The 25,368-nt window shown below is 34.2% G+C and overlaps 1 protein-coding gene across 1 annotated transcript; it reads right to left on the reverse strand.

The window, feature by feature from the left end:
- Positions 1–21,298: 21,298 nt before the first annotated feature.
- Positions 21,299–23,130, reverse strand: LOC122274725 (7-deoxyloganetin glucosyltransferase-like). Its single transcript, XM_043083734.1, has 2 exons — positions 22,497–23,130; positions 21,299–22,333 (listed from the first exon to the last, which is right to left on the reverse strand). The coding sequence occupies exons 1-2, from the start codon at positions 22,993–22,995 to the stop codon at positions 21,390–21,392; spliced, it is 1,443 nt and encodes a 480-aa protein (XP_042939668.1). The 5' UTR covers positions 22,996–23,130; the 3' UTR covers positions 21,299–21,389.
- Between the last annotated feature and the right edge of the window lie 2,238 nt (positions 23,131–25,368).

The following is a 25,368-nucleotide window of genomic DNA, read 5'->3' on the forward strand; positions in this document are numbered from 1 at the left end:
GATCATCTTTCGATGCTTGAGTACTTGGGCTACTTGGGTGCAATTCATGAATCCCAATGAGAGGATCATCACCCTGCAATTCGTGAATTGGTGTTGATTCAATGTATCAATCTTATAAGTATTTTCCTTTTTCCATTCAATTAGCAATCTTTGTTCTTGTTTATTTCCTAGTTTGTTCATCTATATTTTCTTACCTATCAAACATAGTCTAAGCATTATTCTTACTTTTCTTTGATTTCTCAAACTATTCATATATATCAAAAAGTGAGTTTTCATCTTTTCTTTGTTGAGTCATTTATTCTTTTTTCATATCTATTTTCCCATTGATCTTATATTTTCTTGCATCTTCTCATATTCCAAACACAAATCATGCCTAGCCCATTCCAATTCCATAATTCTTTTGTTCTTTATTCATATAACATTCTAGATCTACCATTCCCAAGAGATCTAGCCAAAATACCAATTACCACATACTTTCCATACACTTTCCTACCACCCAAACACTAATTTGGCCTCCGTTAATCCATAATTCATCCTAGATCTAATTTCCATCATCATAAAACCCTAAATCTATCATAGATCTATTCCATAAAGCCATGAAACCCTAGATCTAGCCTAGATCTATTGCCTCCAACAAGCCTAGCCGTAAACCCTAATTTCCATAAGGATTTCCTTCATTTTAGGAAACCCTAATCCTAGCCTCCAATTCCTACATTTTTGGATCTCATTCTACACATCACAAACCCTAAGATCTGACTCATTTTTGACCTAACCAAAACCCTAGACCACCAAAAACAACTCTTCCAAAATTCGCAGCCCTATCCATTCACCTTCAAACCCTAGCCTCGGTTCACCATACCAACCCTAAACATCACCCAAGTGTTACCAACACTAAGGGTCATCATCAAGTCATCCTACGTTGTATCAAACACACAAATTCACCACTTAGATCACCCGAATTCATTATCATCATCAAATCCACCACTAAACAGCATACCTTCATTAACCTAGGAACCCTTCATTACCATATCATAGCTGAGACCAAGCAAGACGATGAGGAACATTCGGTCATCATAAGGTGACGCGAGACTCGTGGAACCTAATGTTTGGAGACTAGATCGAGGTCCCCAATAGCTCTGCCATCGGCATCGTCAATGACTCTGCCATGAGTCTACGAAGAAGGGTCTAGCAAATGAGAAGAAACCCTAAATGATTGAGGAAGAAGAAGACGGAGAAGAAAGGGGGCGGCAACATTCGTAACTTCGTTTAATCCTATTTTGGAACGACGAAATTTGACTCACCACCCCCTTTCTTCCTCATCTTCTTCTTACTCAATCATTTAGGATTTCTTCTCATTTGCCAGACCCTTCTTCGTTTAATCCCATTTTGGAACGATGACATTTCACTCTATTTAACTCGTCTGCCGACCGGTTCTTCACTGGTTTCTGTCGGTTCTTAAGTCCAGCAGCCGGTTTCCATTAGTGGAGATCGGTTTTTCGGTTTGGTGAACAACCCTACAACTCAACACCTCATTACACGACAGACCCACAGCCTTTTTCAACCTCCCATCCAAACACATCTAAAATCATCTTAACATCCAAATATATCTTAACCCATCTTAACATCCAAACACATCTTATAAAACTCACTCCACCATCTCAACTCACTACTATTTATAAAGAATTTAATCAATCTCAATTCAACTCAACATCCAAACAAAGCCTAAATGTTGTTTGGATAGTGAGTTAAGATTAGATAAGTTGAGATAAAAGTTAAAAATTGAAAAAAATATTGTTATAATATTATTTTTTAATATTATTATTATTTTGAGATTTAAAAAAGTTAAATTGTTTGTTATATATTGTATGTGAATTTGAAAAAATTGTAATGATAAAATGAGATGAGATGAAACAGTTTCATTATCTAAACAGGGCCTTACACCGACTTAGTATAACAAAACTCTTTCTAAAAGCCTACCTCTGTTTAGTTACATGTTAATTGTTATTGATGGAAATTACCAGTCTAATAATTTAAAACTAATATCAAGCCCTATCAACATTTTATTTGCATATGTACACACACACATCTTAAATATAATAGCGCAAATAAGCATAGAGATGTCGTTTAAGATATTTGTTTCCATTTTGCATGCATCTCAGAATCACCTTTTCATTCCTGCATTCCTATTTTGTCTATATTCCTAAATTCATTCAACCGCCTTCTTCAATTTTCTAGAACATCAATCTACAGTATTTTATCTTTTTACATTTCTGAATTTGTCTCTCCTTTCTACTGCTTTCTTCAATTTTTATAACATCAGCCCATGTTTGAATCACCGCTTCACTCACTTTCTAGCACATCAACCCATCCACTACCTTCATATTTTTTCACAATCACTTTCTGGACTTAAACTTTTGGATATTTATACCTTCCTTACTTCTTTCTATCCGTCACTTTTTTGCACAAAAATTTCCTTGCGTCTGGAATTTCTCTTCATCCTTCTGAATCTCTGCATTCCATGGTTATGGTTTCTAATTCTTCTCCTCTCAGTTCAACATGTTTTAATTCCTACACCATTATGAAATTTATGATAGGCATACACGAGTTTAAAAAAAATAAAAAAATAAAAACCCAAACACAGAGAGTATTAAATTTGAAATTAAAATTCATTGAAACCAAACAAACAAAATAAAAACTTGCAGAAAATCATCTCAAACCCAATGTTTGAAGCCGCAGATTAAATCCAGAATGAGACAAGTTCTTTTGCTGCCGAACAAGAGCTGTCATGCACGGCCAACCACCACATGACAAACACAATGCAAACAGCTTAATCATGTACATCATATGCATATATGTGACAGGAGAAAAATTTTCCAAACAGTGAACCATATCTTCTCGTTTTTATCACTTCAATAAGAAAACCATGTTAATATACATAAAAGTAGACAAATCATTGAGAATTTTTTATATGAATAGAAGCTCCAGCAAAGACATTATACCAAAAAAGAGGTCAACAAGAAAATAAAAAATTTACCCAAACATATACAAAAGAAAATGAAAAAAAAAAAATCCCAACTTTCCGAAGATTTTTACAAAATCATAGAACTTTGAATCAAATAACAACGAGATGGAAACATTTTTTAAAGCTACCCTTCATATTTATATCACACTGAGAGAAAAGAAAGGGGATCTAAAAAAAAACAAGACTAAAGCACACCCACAAGAAAGAACAAGAAATTTCACATCCAACTGATTTACAAACCCAACCAAAAAAATCCATTTTGAGGAATAGATATCCAGCAATCACATTTACATCCAACAAACAAAAAATCAAGAAGAAAAATCCAGCAAATAGAGAAACAAAAAAAATGAAAAACACACACACATCCCTGGTCTTAGTTTATGCAATGCGTCATCTTAATCAGTGTTGTTCTCGAAGGGCTTCTGTTTGCGATTCAGGTGGAGGATGAAAGTTTCTTGTAATTTTCATTCTTGTTGGTGTTTGTGGCACTAAGATGAAGGCCACACAGCTGTTTGTAGGGTCACGATGCGAGTATGAGACAGATAGAAAGACGGAAATGTGGAGGATGACGGTTTGTCACCGTTGGTGTTCTTGTTGGTGTTGGTGGGGCTGAGACGATGGGCTTGCGGCCTTTTGTAGGGTCATGGTGAAGATATGAGACAGGGAGAAAGAGGGAAAGAGGAGACGGAGACGGAGAAATAAGGGGGAGAGAACGAGAGGATGTTAAGAAATGGAAGGCTTCGGTGTAGGGGGTGAAGAAGGTGGAATAATGGAGAGGAGAATAGAGAGAAAATGAGATATGGAAGATGGAGTGTTAGGAGAGAGACGGACCTTTGTGAGAAAGTGGCGAGGCTGTCGCCGAAAAGAGTAAGAATTAGACCCAAAAAAATAAGGAGTTTCCCACTTTCTTTAAACCGTGTCACAGGAGGAATTTATGCCTTCAATAACAAAACTGATATTAATAACAACTTTAATATTTTCAAAATATGATATTATTTGATGAATAATAAATTTCTTATTAATAACAAATCTTATATTGATAACATTGTTAATAGTTTAATAACACTACTAATAAGAAATTTCATTTCTTGCATTCTTCTATTCTGTTTAATTTTGGATAGTATAAATATTGAATTTATTTATTAGATCTTTTATTGTTGTTAATATTTTAATATAGTCTTATTTAACAAATATGACTATACAAATACTATGTTCTTTTTTTTCTAATGTCTTCTTTGTAACAGCTTTGCTGCTTCTATTCTTATTTCACTGTTTCTCATTCCGCTCAGTGTTTATTTTCTCTACTTCTACTATTCTTTTGCTGATCCTCTACTTCCTAGTACGTTCTCTTTTTTTTCATTTGAAAAATTCTTATTTGTCATGATTCAAACAATAACAAATTGATAAAATACATAACTATCATATTTTTGTTAACTATTTGTTAAGAACAAGATTAGTCAAATTGTTCATAATTCATCTTTTCTAATATTATTAAAGAAAAATTAATGTAGGTATTTACAGTTAAAAAAACATAATTATCAAAAGAAAATCATTTGTTTTATATTAAAATAAATGCACATGTATTTAAGATAGTATTTAGAGTGCATGGGTTTAGGGTTACTTCAATAAATTTATTCCTTTAATAACAAATCTTTTCTTTTAGATTGTATAGAACGACACATTTTAGGAAAAATTGGTCTAATTTTTTAAGAAATAGAATTTAGTGATAGATGTGAAAGGTAAAATAAGTTCTCCGATGCCATTAAGAAATTTGATATTTGCACAATATAATATTAATTGTTTAATATTAATTTTTATATTAGTAAAAAATGTGATACTCATAACAAATTGTTGTATTAAAAACAGAATTGATAACAAATTTCATTTGTTGCATTATTTCTTTCCTTCCAAATTTTTTTCCTATAAATACCCAATTTATATATTTAATCTTTTATTATGTTAATATAGTCCGATTTAAGAAATATAACTATACAATTCCTGTTTATTTTTTCTAATCTAATTTTTTTTTTATATAGATTTACTACTTTTGTTCTTACTGTACTGTTCTTTAATCCAGTTGTTGTCAATTTCGTCTATTTTCACTATTCTTTTACTTGTCCTCTACTTTCTGGTACATTCTATTCTATCTCATCCGAAAAAATGTTATTCAAATATATATTTTTTTATATAAATGCACTTGTAGCCAAAAAAAAAAAAAATTGTTGGCATTATATGTTTGTTTTATGAATATTTCATTTCCTCGTGATATTTATCAGATTCGTTCTATTCTAAGATATACTATCTTATTTGGTTCGTTTGATATAATCTGTATAAAATTATTTGGAATTAGCTGCTTTCATATTTTGCTTTAGCTATAAATGCTTGTAATATTTGTTATGTATCATGTCTCCCTATATATAGATATCTATTTACATCTTTGGTATGCTCTAAAATATTTTTTAGATTATATTTTGAAATCGACGTAGAATTTATAGCATTCTATAATTTTATACTGTGATATGTATGTCAATACATTTATATGTTACTCTATTTGTTTAATAAACTAACGTACTCTTTTATCTGTGTAATAAGTGGAGGTGCTGTGTTCGAGGAAAGATCAGGGCCGTTGATTTATTTAAGTGATGAGCTACCTGTCCACGTGAGGAGCCCGTGCTCCCATCTGGATCTTCATAAGCCAAGCCGCTGGATCATTACACTTGTCACCATCTGTTGTATCATATATATTGCATACTTACCGTGTAAACCCTAAGGGTGTTGGGTCCTTTTTTGTATGCAGCGGCTGGGTCTTTCTCGAGAGGTAGAGAGATAGAGAGAAAAGAGAGAAGGGGGTTGTTTTAGGGTTTCTGTGTTTGATCTCTAGAGAGAAATCTGTGCGATTTCTTGTGAGGGCTTGTAATCCTATTGAACTGAGGCTTCTCTGTGCTGTAATCTTTATCAATAAAGATCTCTGAGGCCATTCCTGCCGTGGATGTAGACCATTAGGGTCGAACCACGTATCTCGGTGTGTTCTTTCTATGTTTTTGCTTATTTTCATATTTCATTATTCATTCTTATTTCCTTGCTAATTTCTGGTGTATATATGCTCTCGGTTATTTGTTGATTCGTGATTATATACTGGATCTGGAAGTGCTGTATATTCTTGGATATATCTGTGTTGGTATTCTGCTGGTTTTGTGAATCTTGTGAACATATTTGATAACAGAGTGGTTATTGTGAATCTTGTGCATTTTGGTTTTGAGTCAAGAAACAGTAATACTCTTGTTGGGTTTTTCTGAAACGAAACTTATAAGATTTGTTATCTGTATTGAATTGTTTTTATTACAAATCTTGGCAATATTTTGTATCTGTAAAACACTAGTTTTATAACATATACCGATTGGTAAGACCATATTATTAAAATCATTGACACAAATTATCTTCATTTTTATTTAACTTCTTCTATAAATAAACGTTGAAGAGCGTGAAATATATCCAGCAAGAAGAAATTTGTATGCTGCTCAATTAGATGAGAAAAATGAAAAGATTTACCCAAAAAAAAAGAGAGAGATATATGCTGAGTTGAAAAAACCTCTAAATGATAAAATTCAAACGCAAAAACAGTCTCAACATGTTCTATTTTCTTGTTCAAACGAGAATGAAATCATTTATATAAGAGAAACTGGATCGTCTTCAAATATCAATTCTTCTAAAACTAACGTGCATAACGATGCTTCCGCTTTAGCGAAGATAACACTTCTTACATCCAACGATATCGCTAAAACTTCGACACTTCATCAAAGAGATTTATGCTATCACAACATAATTGCCTCTACTTCAATGTTAAGCGATCAATTTATTCATAAGCATCTATTATTATAAAACATTTTCTTCATTTTCTTTCCCATTTATATCAATAAATATTAAAAAAAAAATCTGATTATCTATATGAATAGGAATTCAAATCTAAAAAGACGTCAGAATTTGGTTCAGGTAGAGTACAAATTAACAACTTCTTTCATTGATTCCTACATCTATATTTAATACTACATCCTCGATTATTTTATTATTTCTTTTCTTTTTTTAGAAAAATTAAAAACCAAATCTGCTCATTTTAAATTAATACGACGAATCGTACCAAAATAAACTGAATGTGCTCTATGTTAATGTCGTTCCTGAGATAGAAAATTCAGTATTTTAAATATCTCCTTTGAAACTTATCGCTCTATGTGACCTGGTTCTTGTAAGTTTATGTATAGTTATAAAGATCATGGAGATTGTTTGTAGAATGGTACTTCCCATTAATATTAATATTCTTAATCATTATCCATCCTGTATTTATATATTTATTCGTACATGTAACGTAGACTCAGCGGTGTAAGGATTAATCGGGAAAAATTGGACCAACCAGCCCGAACTAATGGAACTGGTTTGATTTTGGACCAGTCTAGTCCACGACCTGTTCCCCTAGTTCCAAAACCAACGGGTATCGGTCTGGTTCCGGCTCTATACTTTTTAGGAGCAGACCGGTTCGCTATATTATATATTTTAAATTAATTTATTTGATATTATATATAATATTTTCATATTATATATATAATAATGTAAATTATAATTATATATAAGATAATGTTATTATAATCTATAACATAAAATTTTAATTTTAATAATGAAAATTTATTTGATCATATGCTTTAATCATAAAATATATATATTAATAACATTTTATGGCTTGATAAATTCTCAATATAATCTTTTTTATAAGTATATTAGTAAATTAGTAATACCAATATACATTAGTATATACTGTATATTAATTACAATTTACATTTTATGGCCTAATACTAATAATCTAATACTATATTACTATCAGTAATATATTTTAAGTCTATATACAAACTATTATATAAATTACTATACTATATAATTATATATAAAATAATGATATAGTAATACTAATACTATCACTATCAATGATATAGTTATAATAAATTAAAATCACTATAACAAATACTAATATATAGTTATTCTAATCACTATAACTTACGGGGCGGGGCCACCCATTCCCCGCCCCTCGTCCTGCATGGGCATGAACGAGAATTTTTTCTTCTTAATCCGCCCCCGTCCATGTGGGAGTGAGATACCCTGTCTGCTACATGAGGTGCAAGAGTAGACCTCCATCCGTTCACCCATCGCCCCCATCCTCCCCTCCCTAGCTCCCCCAATCGATTACAACAAACCCAAACACCAAAACAAGTTACAAAGATCAAGACAGATTCATCTAACTCGTTGCCTCGGTGTCTGTTACAACAATGAACAAGTCACAAACCCAGATCAACATCTACCTCGGCATCTATTACTTTCATAGTAAACGAAATCGATTCCTCTCTACCAGCGTCTGATCGATACTTTCATGACAAACAAGATTAAGAGAGTTTGGGACAAGAGAAATCGAGAGAGATCGTAAGAGTTTGAGACGAGAGAGTTCGAGAGAGTTTAGGAAACTAAGTTGGGGGGTTGGGTTGGCCTTTTACATGTGGGGGCGGGGCAGGGTGGGGCAGGGGATTTACGGAACGGGGTTGAGCCCCCTCTGTCCCCCGCCTCCACAATACCCCTTTCATACAAGGCGGGGCACCTGTGCGGAGTGGATCCACCGCCCCACCCAGGCAGAGGCGAGGCGAACAGGGAAGTGCAGCGGGTGGTGGGCACCCCTAAAGGTGATTGGCGAACGCACGAAAAGAATTGTAGCAAGCACTGGCTTTGCATTAGCGGTTCTAACTTCAGGCACAAGAGATCGCTCAAAGATCACGTTAAAGCATTCGGTTCTGGTCACAGCCCATTTGCACGGCCTGTACCTAGAAGTTGCTGAGCAGGTACGTTCTTCATTATTTGGAAGTACTTTGCCATATCCTTCCGTGTATTATTACCAATCTAGAACAAGTACGTCCATAGCTAATCATAAGAACTACATTGGATTAACAATCTTGATTGGTACAAAGTTCTGTACGTAGCTACAAAGACCATCGGAGGAGACTTATAATTATTGGTTTAAACGTACTATTTCCGTTTATGTAATTAGTATTAATTGGCTCTTCAACTTCTAGCAAGCTCTCATCTTAGGACTCCTCTCTCTGCCCTAGAGTAGAGGCTTGTTTTTTCTCGTCGGCGTACGAGTATTCCATAGACTGAATCAGATGGCTGAGGGATTGGATTCCCTGTATGCCTCGCTATCTCTCACGGAGAAAGAAAATGAAGAAGTGGTGGTGGAGGCTAGTATGGTGGAAGAGGTTCTCGATAGGGGGAAACATTGCTTGATTATGAGTCTTCTCACCAGGAAACACTATAATCACGAAGCGTTCAAGGCTACCATGAAGAAAGTGTGGAGACCAATTTTTGGGATAAAGTTTCGGGATCTGAACACTGTATTCACTCTGGTGGAGTTCGAAAATGAGGGGGATAAATCAAAAGTTGAGAGGGATGGTCCATGGCATTTCGACAAACAATTGATACTCCTGAAACCGTTTGAAGGTAAGTTGCAACTCAGTTCAATGCAAATCAAACATGCTGCATTTTGGGTGCGTCTCCATGACCTCCCTTTAATGGCTCGGAACTATTATGTGGGGAAAAGGGTGGGAAGCATGCTGGGCGAGTTTGTGGAACTGGATTTGGAAAAAGGGGAAGTCGAATGGGGTGAATACATGAGAGTTAGGGTAATGGTGGATATTACCCAACCGCTCCAAAGGAGGAAACGGTTGAAAATCGAAGACGGTGAGTCCTGCTGGGTTCAGTTTTCGTACGAACGATTACCGGACCTATGCTATTTCTGTGGAGTGGTTGGGCACACAATGAGAGAATGCGAAAAAGCTCCGATGGAGGCTTCTCCCGAGCAGGTACAGTACGGTGAATGGTTGAGGGCGTCCCATGGGTCGAATCGAAGAGAAGGGAAATGGGAGCACAGGCCGTGGCGTGGGTTTCATCAAACAGCGAATCAGGGGACCCCATCGGATTCACCGGTAAAGGAAACAGAGGAACCAAATCTCCCGAAGCCACCTCAGGTTACACCGTACCAAACCCAGCCTGCAGTGGTGATCTCGACAGAGGGGTCTTCTCCTAAAGCCCCTTCGAAAGCGATCCCAGTAGCCTTCGTAGAGGCTGCGTCCGAGGATAGATCTCCCCCATCTGAAAAAGTATCTCCAAGTGGTGGCTCCGATGATGGATATCCTCCAGTGGTGGCGTCGACGATCTCAGAAGAAATATCAGTGGCTCTGGTGGAGGTTCCGATTGTGGGTTGTATGGACTTGGAGCCGGGTGGTACTGCGTTGGAGTTGGGCCCTCAGCCCTTTGGGTTTTCTAGCCCAAGTGTATTGCCTGTGAGGAACCAGTGTAGTCCGAAGGCCTCAGTTATTCCTAGGAAGGCCTGCTCCAAAGGTTGGCCTCTTCAAAAGGTGATCAGTCTCGGTGGAGAGCAGAGTATCATGCAGAAACAAAGCTCATCTAGAACCAGTAGCTTAAGTGGTCGAAAGAGAAAAGGAAAAGAAGTTGCAGAAGAAGAAGTGGTCACTAGGAAGAAACACCATGGGATGGAACCCCTTAATTCCGAGATATTGGTGGCGGCTGAGGATCAGCCCCGACGTGACCTGCTTACGAAGGAAGATCCCGACGTGGTATTCTTGCAAGAAACTCGCTTGACAGCATCTCAATGGGTCTTCTGTAAGTATACTCTTGGCTTTAAAAACTGTTTTGTTGTTGATCATGTGGGTCGTAGTGGTGGTTTAGCTTTGTTATGGAAAGATGAGTGTGATTTGCTTGTCATTAACTACTCTAAGCACCATATACATGCCTTTATTAAGAATTCCATGTTTGAGGGGGGGCGGGTTTAATTACGGGTATTTATGGCCATCCATAAACAGGAAGGAGGGAGGAGGTGTGGAACTTGATCAAATCTTTAGGGCAGGGAGTAGTTAGTCAATGGTTGGTATTTGGAGATTTTGATGAAATCCTCAACCAATCCGAGAAAAATGGGGGGGCGTATAGAAGTGAGAGACAGATTGAAGGGTTTAAATCTGTTTTAAATGAAAGGGGCCTTAGGGACTTAGGTTTTTCAGGTAGACCTTTTACGTGGAATAACAGGAGGGAAGGAAATGTGATAAGTGAGAGATTAGATCGTTTTCTAGGGAATACACAGTGGTGTGAGGCATTCTCTTTTGGGCAAGTACAACAAGGGATGGCAGCATATTCGGATCATATTCCGATATGGCTGGATACAAATGGGAGGCTGATAAGAAAAAGGGGCAAGAGACTTTTCAGGTTCGAAGCAATGTGGGTAGGCAATAAGGATTGCTCAAGTATAGTGGAGAGGATTTTGGGAGAGGGAGAAAATTCTGCTCAAAATAACCACCTTATGGAAAATATATCTAAATGTGGGGATAAATTGTCACAATGGAATAAAAGATCTTTTGGTAATGTCCAAAAAGAATTGGCTTCGGCCAAAGACAAACTAAAAGGGATAGAAGAAATGGACCCAAATTTCCAACATACTTCTCTACACAAAGAAGCCAGGGAGGAGGTTCAGAAATGGTTGGAAAGGGATGAACTGATGTGGAAACAAAGATCTAGAGTGCAGTGGTTAAAAGAAGGGGATAGGAATTCGCGGTTCTTTCACCATAAAGCAAATGCTAGGAGGAAAAAGAATGGATTCCATCAATTGCAAGATGAATGTAGAAATTGGAAAAGGGGAGATCAGATGGGGGTCTTAATTGTGGATTTTTTCAAGAATTTATTTTCTTCAGATTCACAACCAGAATTTCCAGAATGCTTTTCAGAAGTGGGGGTGAGGGTGTCTCCTCAAATGAACGAAGAGTTACTTCTTCCGTATGTGGTGGAAGAAGTTGAGGTGGCTGTTCAACAAATGCATCCCTCGACAGCCCCTGGCCCGGACGGTATGTCTCCTGTTTTTTACCAAAAGTACTGGAGTAAGGTGGGAAAGTCAGTTACTGTTTTTGTCTTAAATGCATTAAATAATGGTGTTTTTCCTAAGGAGCTAAACCATACTTTCATTTCTCTGATTCCTAAGAAAAACAATCCCTCCAAAGTGTCTGACTTTCGACCCATTAGCCTTTGCAACGTCCTTTATAAGATAATATCAAAATTCATTGCAAACAGGCTCAAAAAAATTCTGCCTATGATTATTTCTGATACTCAGTGTGCTTTCGTCCCCGGGAGACAAATTACGGATAATGTGCTAGTGGCATATGAGACACTACACTATATTCGCAGTAAAAGAGTGGGTCGGAAAGGGTATATGTCCCTCAAATTAGATATGAGCAAAGCGTATGATAGAGTTGAATGGGGTTTTTTAAGGGGGATGATGAAGACTCTTGGTTTTGCCCATCAATGGATTGAGTTGGTTATGTGTTGCGTGTCTACAGTTTCCTTCTCTATACTGGTTAATAGCAGTCCAAAAGGCCCGATTTATCCATCTAGAGGCATTAGGCAAGGGGATCCCTTATCCCCTTACCTTTTCCTTCTATGCACAGAAGGGCTGATTAGCTTATTGAAAAGGAATGCTAATGAGGGAATGGTGGAAGGGATGAGAATTAGTAGAGGGGCTCCGCGAGTGAACCACCTATTATTTGCTGATGACAGTGTAATTTTTTGCCAAGCGGATGTATCTACTAATGCTAATATTCTATCTCTGCTGGAATTGTATGAAAGAGCATCAGGGCAATGCATTAATAAAGAAAAGACTTCGATGGTCTTTAGTAAAAATGTTGATGAGGACGTGAGAGCAAACATTATGGCAATGTGGGGTGGGAGTAACACTCATCAATTTGAGAAATATTTGGGCTTGCCTCCCATGGTAGGGAGATCAAAACAAAGAGCCTTTGCTGATATTAAGCAAAAATTGTGGCAGAAAATTCAGATGTGGAAAGGAAATTTGCTATCTCAAGGGGATAAAGAGATCCTATTAAAAGCAATAGCTATGTCCATCCCGACATATGCAATGAGTTGCTTTTTACTCCCTAAAACCTTATGTCATGAGATGAAAATGATGATGGCCAGATTTTGGTGGGTTAATCAAGCTCAAGAGAGGAAAATTCATTGGGTAGGGTGGCAGAAATTGAGTGCATCTAAATTTAGAGGAGGGCTGGGGTTCAAAAACTTATATGATTTCAATATGTCCCTCTTAGCTAAACAGGGGTGGAGGCTTCTTACTAACTGTGATTCACTTCTCTACAAGATCTTCAAAGCAAGGTATTTTCCAAAGAGCTCTCTGTTTGAAGCAAAGATTGGTTTCAATTCATCATACGTGTGGAAAGGTATTCATAGTGCCTTACCTCTATTGAAAGCTGGATGTATCAGAAGAGTGGGGAATGGGGTGGAAACAAAGGTTTTTAAAGACAATTGGATTCCTGGTATTCAACCATTAGTTTTGCTAGGTGAAACGATAGGTCATCCACAGGAGAATCTGCAACTGCAGGATTTAATGGATAGTAGCTCGGGTTGGTGGAATGTTGATGCATTAAGAGCTCTCTTCAATCCAAGAACAGTATCTCAGATTTTAAGAATTAATGTGGCTCCCAACTATGAGGATTCCTGGTATTGGTTAGAAGAAAAAAGTAGATCCTTTTCAGTTAGAAGTGGGTACAGAAATATTCAAAAATCCTATGCTCTAATAGAAGGGGAAGGATCTCGGGTTCAACTTCTAGCTCCCTTTTGGAAGGGTATGTGGAATCTGAAAATTCCCTTAAAGATGAAGATTTTTGTATGGAAAAGCTTTTTAGAAATTCTACCTACATATCGAAATCTTGTGAGGAAAAAAATTCTGGAGAGTGATGTCTGTTTGTTTTGCAATCAATGTAGAGAGGATGCAGCACATGCCTTATTTTACTATAGTTCTATCAACTCCTTATGTATCCAATTTCAACCCCTGCTGGGGGAGATAGGTTGTGGGAAATCCTTTGGGAAAATTGTGCTGGAAGTAAAGGAAAGAGGCAACGAGGAAGAGGTTTTGAAATTTATAGCAATGGCTTGGGGCCTTTGGTATAGAAGAAATAAATTTATCTATGATAACTCTTTTTGTGACGCCCCCAAATTCCGTTTGGGATCGGACAGACATTTGAAGCGTCGAGACATGCAACACAAGGTTACCTGCCCCCGTTCATGACATATAAGATGCAATATTCCTAACATGCATATAGCAATATGCAATATTCGCAGCGGATAAATTTTTTCTTTAGCAATACTATGTACCAAATTGAAAATATCCCAAATGCTTAAAACATACTTCATACAAAAAAATCCATTAAACAACTAGGATCACAACACTAGTCCAAAATGGTTATGATCCAAAAAGTACTAGATATGCAACTCAATCGTACAAGTAGTAATTTACGTTAATTACTTGTTGAACCCAAGATTTCAAGTTTTGTGTAATTATATATTTACACATGGATTTTGATGATAACAAATGAATTCAAAGAATAAAGAAGTCTCAAGCTCAAATTGTCTACACAATGGAGTCAAGCACATCAAGGAAACAAGCATGAGCAAGAAGGGAACAAGTTCACATTAAAATTATAGAGTAATGTTGTAAATCTCTTCAAAATTTGAAATTAGGATTAATGCTCAAAATTAATATTTTATCATAAAGCATTAAAATACATTTTCCACATGTACATGAATATTTTTGAAAATTAAATTTGAAATTTTTGAAAGATGATCGATTGTTATCTTTTGCATGTGCATGCCTTGATTAAAGGGTTGAACTTTGAAAATATTAAAGATGATTGATTGTCATCTTTTGCATGTGCATGCCTTGATTAAAGGGTTAAACTTTGAAAATATTAAAGATGATTGATTGTCATCTTTCACATGTGCATGTTTTATTTGAATATTTTCAAAAGTGATTGATACTTTTTTAGACTTATACAAAAAGTAAAAGATTAGGTTTGAGTTTTTTGAAAATGAAAGTGTGCTCATTTTGTCATATGCCAAAACTAAAAGATTAGGTTTGATTTTTTTGAAAAAGTGAATGATGTTGTCTTTGACAATTGAAAAAGAAGAACCTTTTATTTGAATTCTTTGAAAAAGTGAATGATGTTGTCTTTGACAATTGAAAAAGAAGAACCTTTTATTTGAATTTTTTGAAAAAGTGAATGATGTTGTCTTTGACATGTGAATCTTTTTAAATTTGAATATGAAGTCTCATATGCCTATAAATAGATCATTTGAGAGTTTCACATTCACAACACCAAGAGCATACAACATTCATTCAAAGCTTTTATTATCTCTTCTCTAAACATTGAGCCTTAATCCTTGTTCATTTTGAGAGATATAGTTTGCGCTGTATTGTTCTTATTTCACTCATTGAGGAGTGTTTTCTGATAACCTACCCACTATCAGCTCTTGTATCAGAAAAAGGGTGTGTATAACCCTTGTGTGTGTAGAAAGTATTCTACACGAGGAATAGTTGAATCACCACGTGTAAGGTGATTGCAAGTGTAGAGGGTGTTCTACACGGATCCTTTGTAGCGGTATTGTTCAAATGTGTAATAGGTTTCTATCTCCACCTGAAGGAGGTTGAATAGTGAATTTGGGAATCCTCAAGGGGTAGCTTGAGGCGAGGACGTAGGCAGTGGGGCCGAACCTCGTTAACATACTGAGTTTGCTTCTCTCTTACCCTTACTCTTTATATTTATTGTTATTTCATATTTTGTTTATATTTTATATTATATATTTGATTTATAATTATTATTTTTTTTAATACAACTCAATTCACCCCCCATCTTGTGTTAGTCATCTGGGCAACATTACTATATTAACATTTATGTCGTACCGTCGCTTAGTCAACTGTGTCTAGTTGATCAGCTCCTGATTCTCCTTCAGGTCCTGTAACAAGATCTACCATTCGGGGGGAATGGTAGTTGGGACTACCAAAGTGAGATTTGATTACAAATCTCAGTAAGTTAACAAAAAACTTCCACACAAGCTAATAATGCATGGATGACAGCAAAAGCATAAATGCATAATCAAATTCATAAGTAATTAAAGCATAACTTGGCATACAACATAGCATAATTGACATAACTTAAATTGAAACATGAACTGAACTTGACTTGACATGAACTTGATCTGAAACTTGACTTAGCATGAACTTGCTTTGAAACTTGAATTAACATGAAAAATACATACTCCACAGTTGTTGTGACCCCATGTATTCTACGTGTAAATACATACTCCACAGTTGTTGTGACCCCATGTATTCTACGGAAACTTATTCTTTAACTGCTTAAATGCATACTCCACAGTTGTTGTGGCCCCATGTATTCTACGTGTCACAATTGATGTATCTCACGTAGTGTATGCGCCACAATTGCTGTGACCCCATACATAAGTAATCAAGATGAAACGTGACTGGAATACGAAATGACTGAAGCTCTGACGTAACATAACGTGACTTGAACATAACTTGAAATACATGACCAACTTGAGATAGAAACATTTCGTAACATGGCATAACATATAATAGATAACATATTTAACATGACATACTTGCAACAGTGAATATTACATGACTTGACATACATGTAATAGATGGCATACTTAGCATGACGTACTTGTAAGGTACAGTAATACATGACAGAATATATCATGTAACAGATAAAAATTGATGACAGAATAAATTCTGTATAATAGACAATTACGTGATAACTTGGCATGGCATAACATATATGATAACACACATACATACACTGCAGTTCCTTTACTTAGCACACATACATAATAGACTGCTAGTAAGTTAAAATCTAACTTACCTAGATCTTCGCGTTTCTTATAAAACTTCAAGTGCGACCACGAGGAACTGTAATTAGTGATTCTAAAAATTAGAACTAAATCATTAATAATTTGAAATATGGAAAATACTAACTTAAAGAGTAAAATTTTCATTTTACTCTCTACATGTGAGAAAATGACCGTTTTACCCATAACTTAAGGATTTTGCATACTAACTCCAAAAGTTTCCAATATTTACATTCCTCATGTAAATTTTGTCCTAATCTTAAATATCAACTCAGAAAAATTTAAAACAAAACACAACTATGAAGAACACACTATGGCCGAAACATCCATAAGCCATTTCCCTTGATTTTTGTTGTAATTTCTTCCAACTTCAAAACTCATGCTTAAACCAAAATTTTGCAACAAACATCTTCCAATCTTAAGTTCAAAACCATACTTAAAACATCCATTTAGAAAAAGCTAATAATTAACACCAAACTTTTTTGTAAAAAGATCCAAGCACTTGAATCACAAGTTTTGACCTTAAATCAAAACATCTCCAAGAATTTCAAAAATCAAATCTTACTTCTAACATATTCATAATATCATCCTAACATCAACCATGCTTTAAATCATCAAACTAAAGTCACCAAAATCACAAAATAACATTTGGAGTTTTTGGTTTTACACTTAGTCCAAAAACAGAAACTTTTTCCTCAACTAGTTTTAATAAATCTCTTGATCTATGACTTATAAATATATGATCTTCAAACCAAACCATCACATGGTTTAAAAAGATGTCCTAAAACATATATAAGATTCTAATTCAAGATCACATGGTTAGAAATTAACCAAAACATAAATTTAGCCAAGAATATCCACACTTTGGCTTATTTGAATATCTCTTTACATAAAATTTCATATCTTTGAAACTAACATAAAATATCTTCAAAATAATAATATAACATGTATATAAGATACTTAGGATCCTCAAATAAAATTATTAAAGTCATTAGAATAGGTTTAGACCACCAAAGAGTTAAACTTTCTCAAAACAGAAACTGTTTTTCTTCTTCCAGTTTCTAAGTTTCTAAATCTAAGAAAATCTTTCATCAAAACCTTTAATCATGCAAAAATCCTCAACCAATAGTCACATATACATGTTAACAATACTTCATAAAAATTTCGGACCAATATCTATCCATTAGCTTGGTCAAAAACTCCAAACTATAACATATTCTCCAGTTTATCTCCCAGAATGACCTTTCTATAGTTTACACAATATTTGACTGACCAAATGATCTTCAAATGGGGCAAATAAGATATCCATGTAAACTAGACTCAAAAAGGAACAACTTATATGAAGGAGACTTTATGATCAAATACTTACAAAAGCTTCGAAATGGGTGTGCAAAAGACCTCCTAAAAGCTGTCCGAGAGAGAGTGTTTGATATTCTTTCAATGGAAAGTGTAAATGAAGATAATTTCGTGGAGAGAAGTGGCTGGAGATACTTATGGATGAGATATGGAAGAGATGAGGCTGGAGTTGAGAGTTGAGTGTAGTTTTCTCCTACCCAAAATATCTATAAAAGATTATCTCATAATATTCTATCCAATAGTATCTACAAAAAATCAACTTAAAATATTTTTATCTAATAATATCTATAAAAATCAACTCAAAATATTTTTACCCAATAATATTCATGAAATTACCTCAAGATATTTCTTTTTATCCAATAATATCTACAGTTTTGAACAGACGTTTTGTCCGAAAATATGAAAAAATGTTATTGCGCCATAAAACTTTAAATAACCCTCCGAGTCTAACGGCACAAACCATAATACATTTTGACACTTCTAACTATCTCCAATAATCAAAAACACACTTCTGATACCATAGTAAATAATAACACTAACTATGTAGTTAGACAAAAACCTATACGATTAATGGATTCGTGAAAACTTATAGGGTTTTCACGAGGTTCCTAAACTTAATAGAAATTTTACAATTGAATTTCTAGCGGGCTATTACACTTTTCTTCAGTTTTCTTCTGTTGTTTCTACAGCCCTATCTATGCAATCTGATTTCAAAAAAGCTCAGCTTCTGGAGAGTAGCAGCCGAGGCACCCCAAGGGCCCTAATCTGGAAACCTCCTCTAGAAGGTAGCTTGAAGATGAATGTGGATGATGCCACCTTCGGTGAGATCGATAAAGCTGGAATTGGTCTGATTTGAAGAGATCATGAAGGTAATGTTTTAATGGCTTGCAGCAAGATAGAGCATGCGGTTGCAAGCTCTGAATTTATTGAAGCCACAGCAGTGTTGCGAGGCCTCCAATTCGGACTGCAGTGGGGCATTAATAAATTGGTGATGGAATCTGATTGTTTGTTTTTAATTAATGCCTTAAATTCCTCCTCTGAATGTCTATTTGATTTTGCCTATGTAATAGATGAGATAAGAAGAATTAGATCTTATTTCCAAGAAATCTCCTTTGTGCATGTATGTAGGCAAGGTAACAACGTGGCGCATGGTTTAGCAAGATTTGCTAGGAATGTTGATGATGTAAGTGTCTGGCGTGATAGTTGTCCTTCGTGTGTTTCTCAAGCAACATGGCTTGATAGGCAGGTTTTTGTAATGACTTGATGTTAATGAGATGAGATTATCAAAAAAAAAAAAAAAAAAAAGTAGTATTAATTGGTATATGAAGTTTTATTGTGGCCACACATTAATGCAGATCCAATCTCGCGTCAACATAGCATTAGTATTGGTTTCATCAAAAGTCAATATATCTTTAAATTTTAATGAATTTATTTAAAATAAGCCTACATTAGATTTAGTAAATGGATTTTTGGGAATATTTGAGCTACAATATTTGTTGATCTTCCTTCAAATTTGAAAGTCTACTATTCCACATTCAAAGTAATATTTTATTCTAATTTTAATAGGCAATGATTTTATTTTGTTTTTCTTTCTAAATTAGTTGTGAATCAATTATTTAATTATCAAATTAAATTATTAATGTATATATGGTTAATGTAATCACAAAATATGAAAAAAAAAACTTAAAAATATTATTATTAAAAAAATAACATTATATTATATTTAATATAAAATTTTAGATAGAAAAATTTTAGATTTATAAAAATTTTATACTTTTTATTTAATTTTAAAGATAAATTTAATAAATCTAATGCTCATGATCTAAAGTATGAATGGTACGTACGTACTCTTATTGCACCGTTTTTGCTGTTGAGAAGTCAAGCGTGTGAGCATATCATAGGCCGAATTGAAGGATGGACGGTGCTACAAGCACTGCTAGTGGCTCCCGTCACCGTTAGGTTAACTCATTTTTTAATCCTTTTAAATATTTTTAAAAATATAAAAAAATTATAATAATATTTAAAAAATTTCTTAATCCAACATTAAGAAATTCCATGTATACATACCTAACATACTTTTTCTAAAAAAACAAAGTGAAATCCAACATTAAAAGGAAAAAAAAAATTCCATGTATACATACCTAACATAGAATTTTAAATCCAAGAGATATGAAAAGCATTTCAGTTACAAAATATGATGAACGTAGGAAAAAATAAAGTATATATCGTTACTGTTTTTAAAGCCATTGAGATCTATCCTATTATAACAATCTATTTAAAAGATTTTTTTTTAAAAAAAAAACATTATGCCCACAAAATCTCAAGACTGGAGCTCAAACCATCAGGGAAATGCAAGGCCAGCCGCCGATGCAAAAGAGGTCTTCAACTTGCCATCGCAGAAACTGATCCTCTCATTGTGTGGTCGAACAAACCCTGTAGAGGTTTGAGAAGTGGCCCTCCCAAGATTTTTTTAATAAATTGTCGGATTCTAATTCTATAAAGAAGTCAAACGCAGCAACTTTCTTCGGGTGCGCCAAATTGACGCTATAATTTCAAAGTTTATTAAAATGCAGTTGAGTCGAAAAATATTATAGATTTTATATATAAAAATTTATTAAATTAAAAAGAAATTATAATTTATATGTGTAAATAGATTTTAAATTAAAATAAATTTAAGAATTTAAGAATTAGATATTTAAATATTAACCTGAAATTAAAATTAGAGTAAACTGACTAATCCAGTCAAAATTCTAAATTGGACCAAATCGTTGAATTGTCAAATAAATTGTGCTATTGCTACAGCCTAGCGACATTAATTACACCCTGAACCCGAAAGGGAGACCAGATTTGTACAAGATACTCGAAGGGTGTGCAACGTAGTGGCCCCCGTGAGTTTAAAATAGTTAGCACTGAAAAATTAAATTGGTTTGGGTTTACATTGATTGTAGAATTTAGATTTAGAAAAACATAATTTTAAAATTCTTTTTTTTTTTTTAAAAAATGAAACCAACGTTCATTGAGAAAAAAATAGTTCAGACTATATTATTTTGACTCCAAAAATCCAATGATCCAAACAAATGTAAGAAGTAAAAGAAGAATGAGGGGACTGCGCACAGAAAATAATTCCCAGAAACAGAAGTGAAAGAAGTAGAATAATGAGGATACAAAGTTACAACACGATGCCAATAATTTAAGTAATCTGCTGTTCAGTCTATTCTCTTGCAGAACGAATTAGCACTTGATTAATCATTTTGTCTAAATTCGTGTAAGATGAGCCATTCGGTTTGCTTGTGACGGCTTCCTCCGCCAACCTCTTCCATTCTTCAGCTTTCTTCCTCAACTCTCTCCCCTTTTCTCCCAGCATCAGCTCTCTCACGAGGCTCTCTATTTTCTCTCTGCTTGCATCTCCCTCAATCTCCATGCCCACGCCCCATTCATTGCAAGAGAACCTACAATTGGTTTGTTGCTCTGCAAAGAACGGCCAACAGAGCATTGGCACTCCGCTGCTCAAGCTTTCGATCGTGGAATTCCATCCGCTGTGCGTCAAAAATCCTCCAACGGACGGATGGCTGAGAACTTGTTCTTGAGGACACCAACTTGCTAAAAGACTCCTTTCCTTGGTCTGTGCCAAGAACTCGGGTGGAAGAATGGACAAATCACCCTCCACGAGATCGGGCCTTATAATCCACAGGAATGTTTGATTACTATTTGCAAGTCCCCAAGCAAAATCAATTAATTGCTTGCTTGTCATGACCGTTATGCTTCCAAAGTTCACGTAAACAACGGATTTGGGTTCTTTTTTGTCCAGCCATTCCAGACACGAATATTCTTCTTTCCATAGGTTTGATCCAATTGTTTTATATTCACCACCCGGGATCTGGTTTACGAGAAGTTGTAGGGGACCGACAGTGTAAATGGGGGGAAACATGGATGAAAGTGAGTCCAAAACTTCTTGCTCTAATGGCTCAAACGTATTAAAGATAAGAGAAGAAGCCTTTCGAGCTCTCTCGGCTTCGACCATTGGAAAATTTAACATAATTTCATCAGGATCTGTGGTTCTAACGAAGCTTGGAAGATCTCTGAAACGGATACCTTTCATACCAGGAATCCAATCTATGACCATATCCAAATACCCATCGGTTAAATAACTCGCATCTGCACATCAAAGAAATTGCAAAATCGATACATCAGATCAGCTCATGCCAATAGTCAAAGTTCTACTTACAAGCCTACTGTTTAGCCGAAGATGAAACGAGAATTAGCGGCTATGAAAATAAAGGAATGAAATTATATATGATTGATAAGTTAGTAGTAGTACCTTTGAGTGGTGTTAGACCTTCCTCCACGAGACGGCGATATTGAGCGTAGCCCATGAAACCACAGGCACTGGTCGTCCAGAAAATAACCTCAGGGACGCCCAGCTCTGCTGCTGCGTCAAGAGTGAAACTCATGGCACCGTCGGAAACTATGCAAGAGACCGGAGGGACGTTTGACGAAGAGGTGTCGTTCAGTTTCCGAAGAAGGTTTCTGAAGGGAGTTAAGCAATGTTTTTTCGTGGATTCGCACAGGGACGGAATGTCCTGGGTGGCTTCGGCATCGGACTCAGGAAGGCCGTCGGGAATTGTTGTGAATCGAAAGGAGGGAAGGCCGTCGAGAGAGTTAGGACCTCGGGATTTCAGGAGACGTTTGTTGTTGAACTCTGTGTTGACGAAAGTGATATGAAATCCTCTGTAGTGCAGGAGTTTGGCCAACTTCATCATTGGGTTTATGTGGCCTTGAGCTGGGTAGGGGATGCAGACTGCATGGGGCTTCTCCATTAATTAAGGCCTTGGGAATCAACACTCTGTCTCTCTCTCTGTGGGCACAGATAAATTGAAAATGGGATATCTTAGCGAGAGAATTGGCTTGGTTTTTATAGAGCTAGTGAGGGAAATTAACTGAGCCATCCAGCTTTCCCACCTCAGCCGCCAGGGATTTGGAGGTCGGCCATAAAATCTAATTTTAAAGGTTTCTCTCTGGTTATGCATTTTTAAAATATATTATACTTTTTTATTATTAGATATAAAACATACTTGCAAGGAAATATATTAATAAAATTTACAACTTTTGACTACAGTATTGGTAAAGAAAAGATTAAATTTGGTCTATATTGCATAATAAGTGAATCTTATTTTTTTATTTATTTATAACACTCTCTCTCTCTTCTCTCTATTTACATCCACAAATTTTTATAAATTTCTTTAAATTAAGTAGCAAAATATGATAAAATAAAATAAACTAATAATTAATAATTAAAATATGATTAAATAAAATAAATTAATAATTAAAAAATTAAATATTTTTTAAATTATTATTTACTCATTACTATATAATAAATAAATAGATATACAATGTAGAGATTTGATGTAAATAGCTAAAGTTAAATTTATCTTATATTATTTTATTATATAATAAAAAAATAACTATTTCAATATGCAGACTTATATAAATGAAATAGTCAAAATTTAAATTTATCTTACATTTATCAAAATTATACTTTACATATGCATAATCCATTAACAATACTCTTATAAGCCAAAACGGACTATGGTCGATCTACGGCTCTCATTTAATAAAAGGTGTTGTTCAGCACCGCTCAAAAGTAACTGTTGGGCATGTCGGGCCAATTTTATTTTTTAAATTTAATTTATATATATAATCTTTAAATATTTTTAAAAATTTTAAAAAAATATCAAGACTTCTTTAGTCTTTGAGCGTCAAATCATGTTAATAGGTTATGTTCGTATCAAGTAAAAATATATATATTATACTATATAGATAAATTTAAACTTGACTCATTAAATTTATTATATCAAAATATCAAACTCTAGCACGATCAATTTATATAAAGAATCATATTGTATCAATCAATTTCAACAAATTTATATAAATAAATTGAATTGACCCAAAATTAACTTGTTTAAACTAATTAAATTTAGTATAATTTTATATTAATTTTAAAATCACAATATTTATAAAAATTATAAAACTAATTAGAAGTCTAAAATTACAATCTAAATAATAAAAATATTAAAATTAAAATTCTAAAAATGTTACTTTTATGTATAAGGGTATATTTGTAATATTTACTTTCTTAACGAGTCATAACAGATTATAACGTATCAAAATGAGTTGACTCATTATGAACTCGTTAAACAATTGTATTTTAACGAGTCAATCTGTTTTAATCTGAATATGTTAAAACTATACCCAAACTCACTATTTTCGTATCATATTTGTGTTGGATTAACGAATCATAACACATATTGCTAACCTTACTTTAATCTATAAATAAAAATATATATATCAAATACATAAACCGTCCTCAAAAAAATTGAAGCATTATTGTTTTATAAAAGGGTCATGCTAGGAGAGCTGATGGACGATGAGGCAATTGTACTTTTTTTTTTTCTTCTCTTATTTTAATTATTTTTTATACAGTTTTAAATATTTTTAAAAAATAATAAATTTCTTTCTTAATTATTAAAAAATTAAAAAGTAAAATTAAAAATTTATTTTATAACCATTTCCGTTGGTTCAATTAGCATTTTACTTAATAAAATACTGCTTCGATGAATCTACACCACCGAAGTCAAGTAGTCAAAGCTACAGAGAAATGAAGATGCACGAATTACGAGGGTCAACTATACGTGATTGATATGATAATTCTCTGACTAATTAAGGCAATGCGTGCAGAAAAATCAGATTTATTTATTAAAATAAAAAATTTAATTTTAAGCGATTCTATATATTAATACGTATATTTATTTAACATAATTATTAAAAAGTTAAATTTTAATAAAAATAATATTAATTTAAATTTTAAATATAAAAATAATAATATTAATAAAAGAACGATAAACGAATTCATTTATACGAAACAAAATCACTCTTTCATCAGACGTGACCCCAGCTTCTAATCATTATTACTGTGCACAACGCTTGATCAAGACAAAGATCTACAAGATTTGTTTATTTTATTATTTAATTGTAGCGGTAGATATTCGGCTGTAACAAATTTGTAAAGCATAAATTTCGTGAAATCAAATTTATAAATTAATATAATTTTATTAAATTATTAAATTATTTTTATTTTATATTAAAATTAATATATGATATAAAATCAGATTAATTAATAAATATATTTTTAT

Source organism: Carya illinoinensis, chromosome 8, assembly GCF_018687715.1.
Source record: "Carya illinoinensis cultivar Pawnee chromosome 8, C.illinoinensisPawnee_v1, whole genome shotgun sequence".
Lineage (NCBI taxonomy): Eukaryota > Viridiplantae > Streptophyta > Magnoliopsida > Fagales > Juglandaceae > Carya > Carya illinoinensis.

Excerpts from the sequence above, each read along its gene's own strand:
- LOC122274725 (XM_043083734.1), bottom strand. The coding sequence starts at position 22,995 with ATGGAGAAGCCCCATGCAGTCTGCATCCCCTACCCAGCTCAAGGCCAC. Across the intron at positions 22,334-22,496 it reads AGGTCTAACACCACTCAAAG|ATGCGAGTTATTTAACCGAT; the intron begins GTACTACTACTA and ends TTTGATGTGCAG.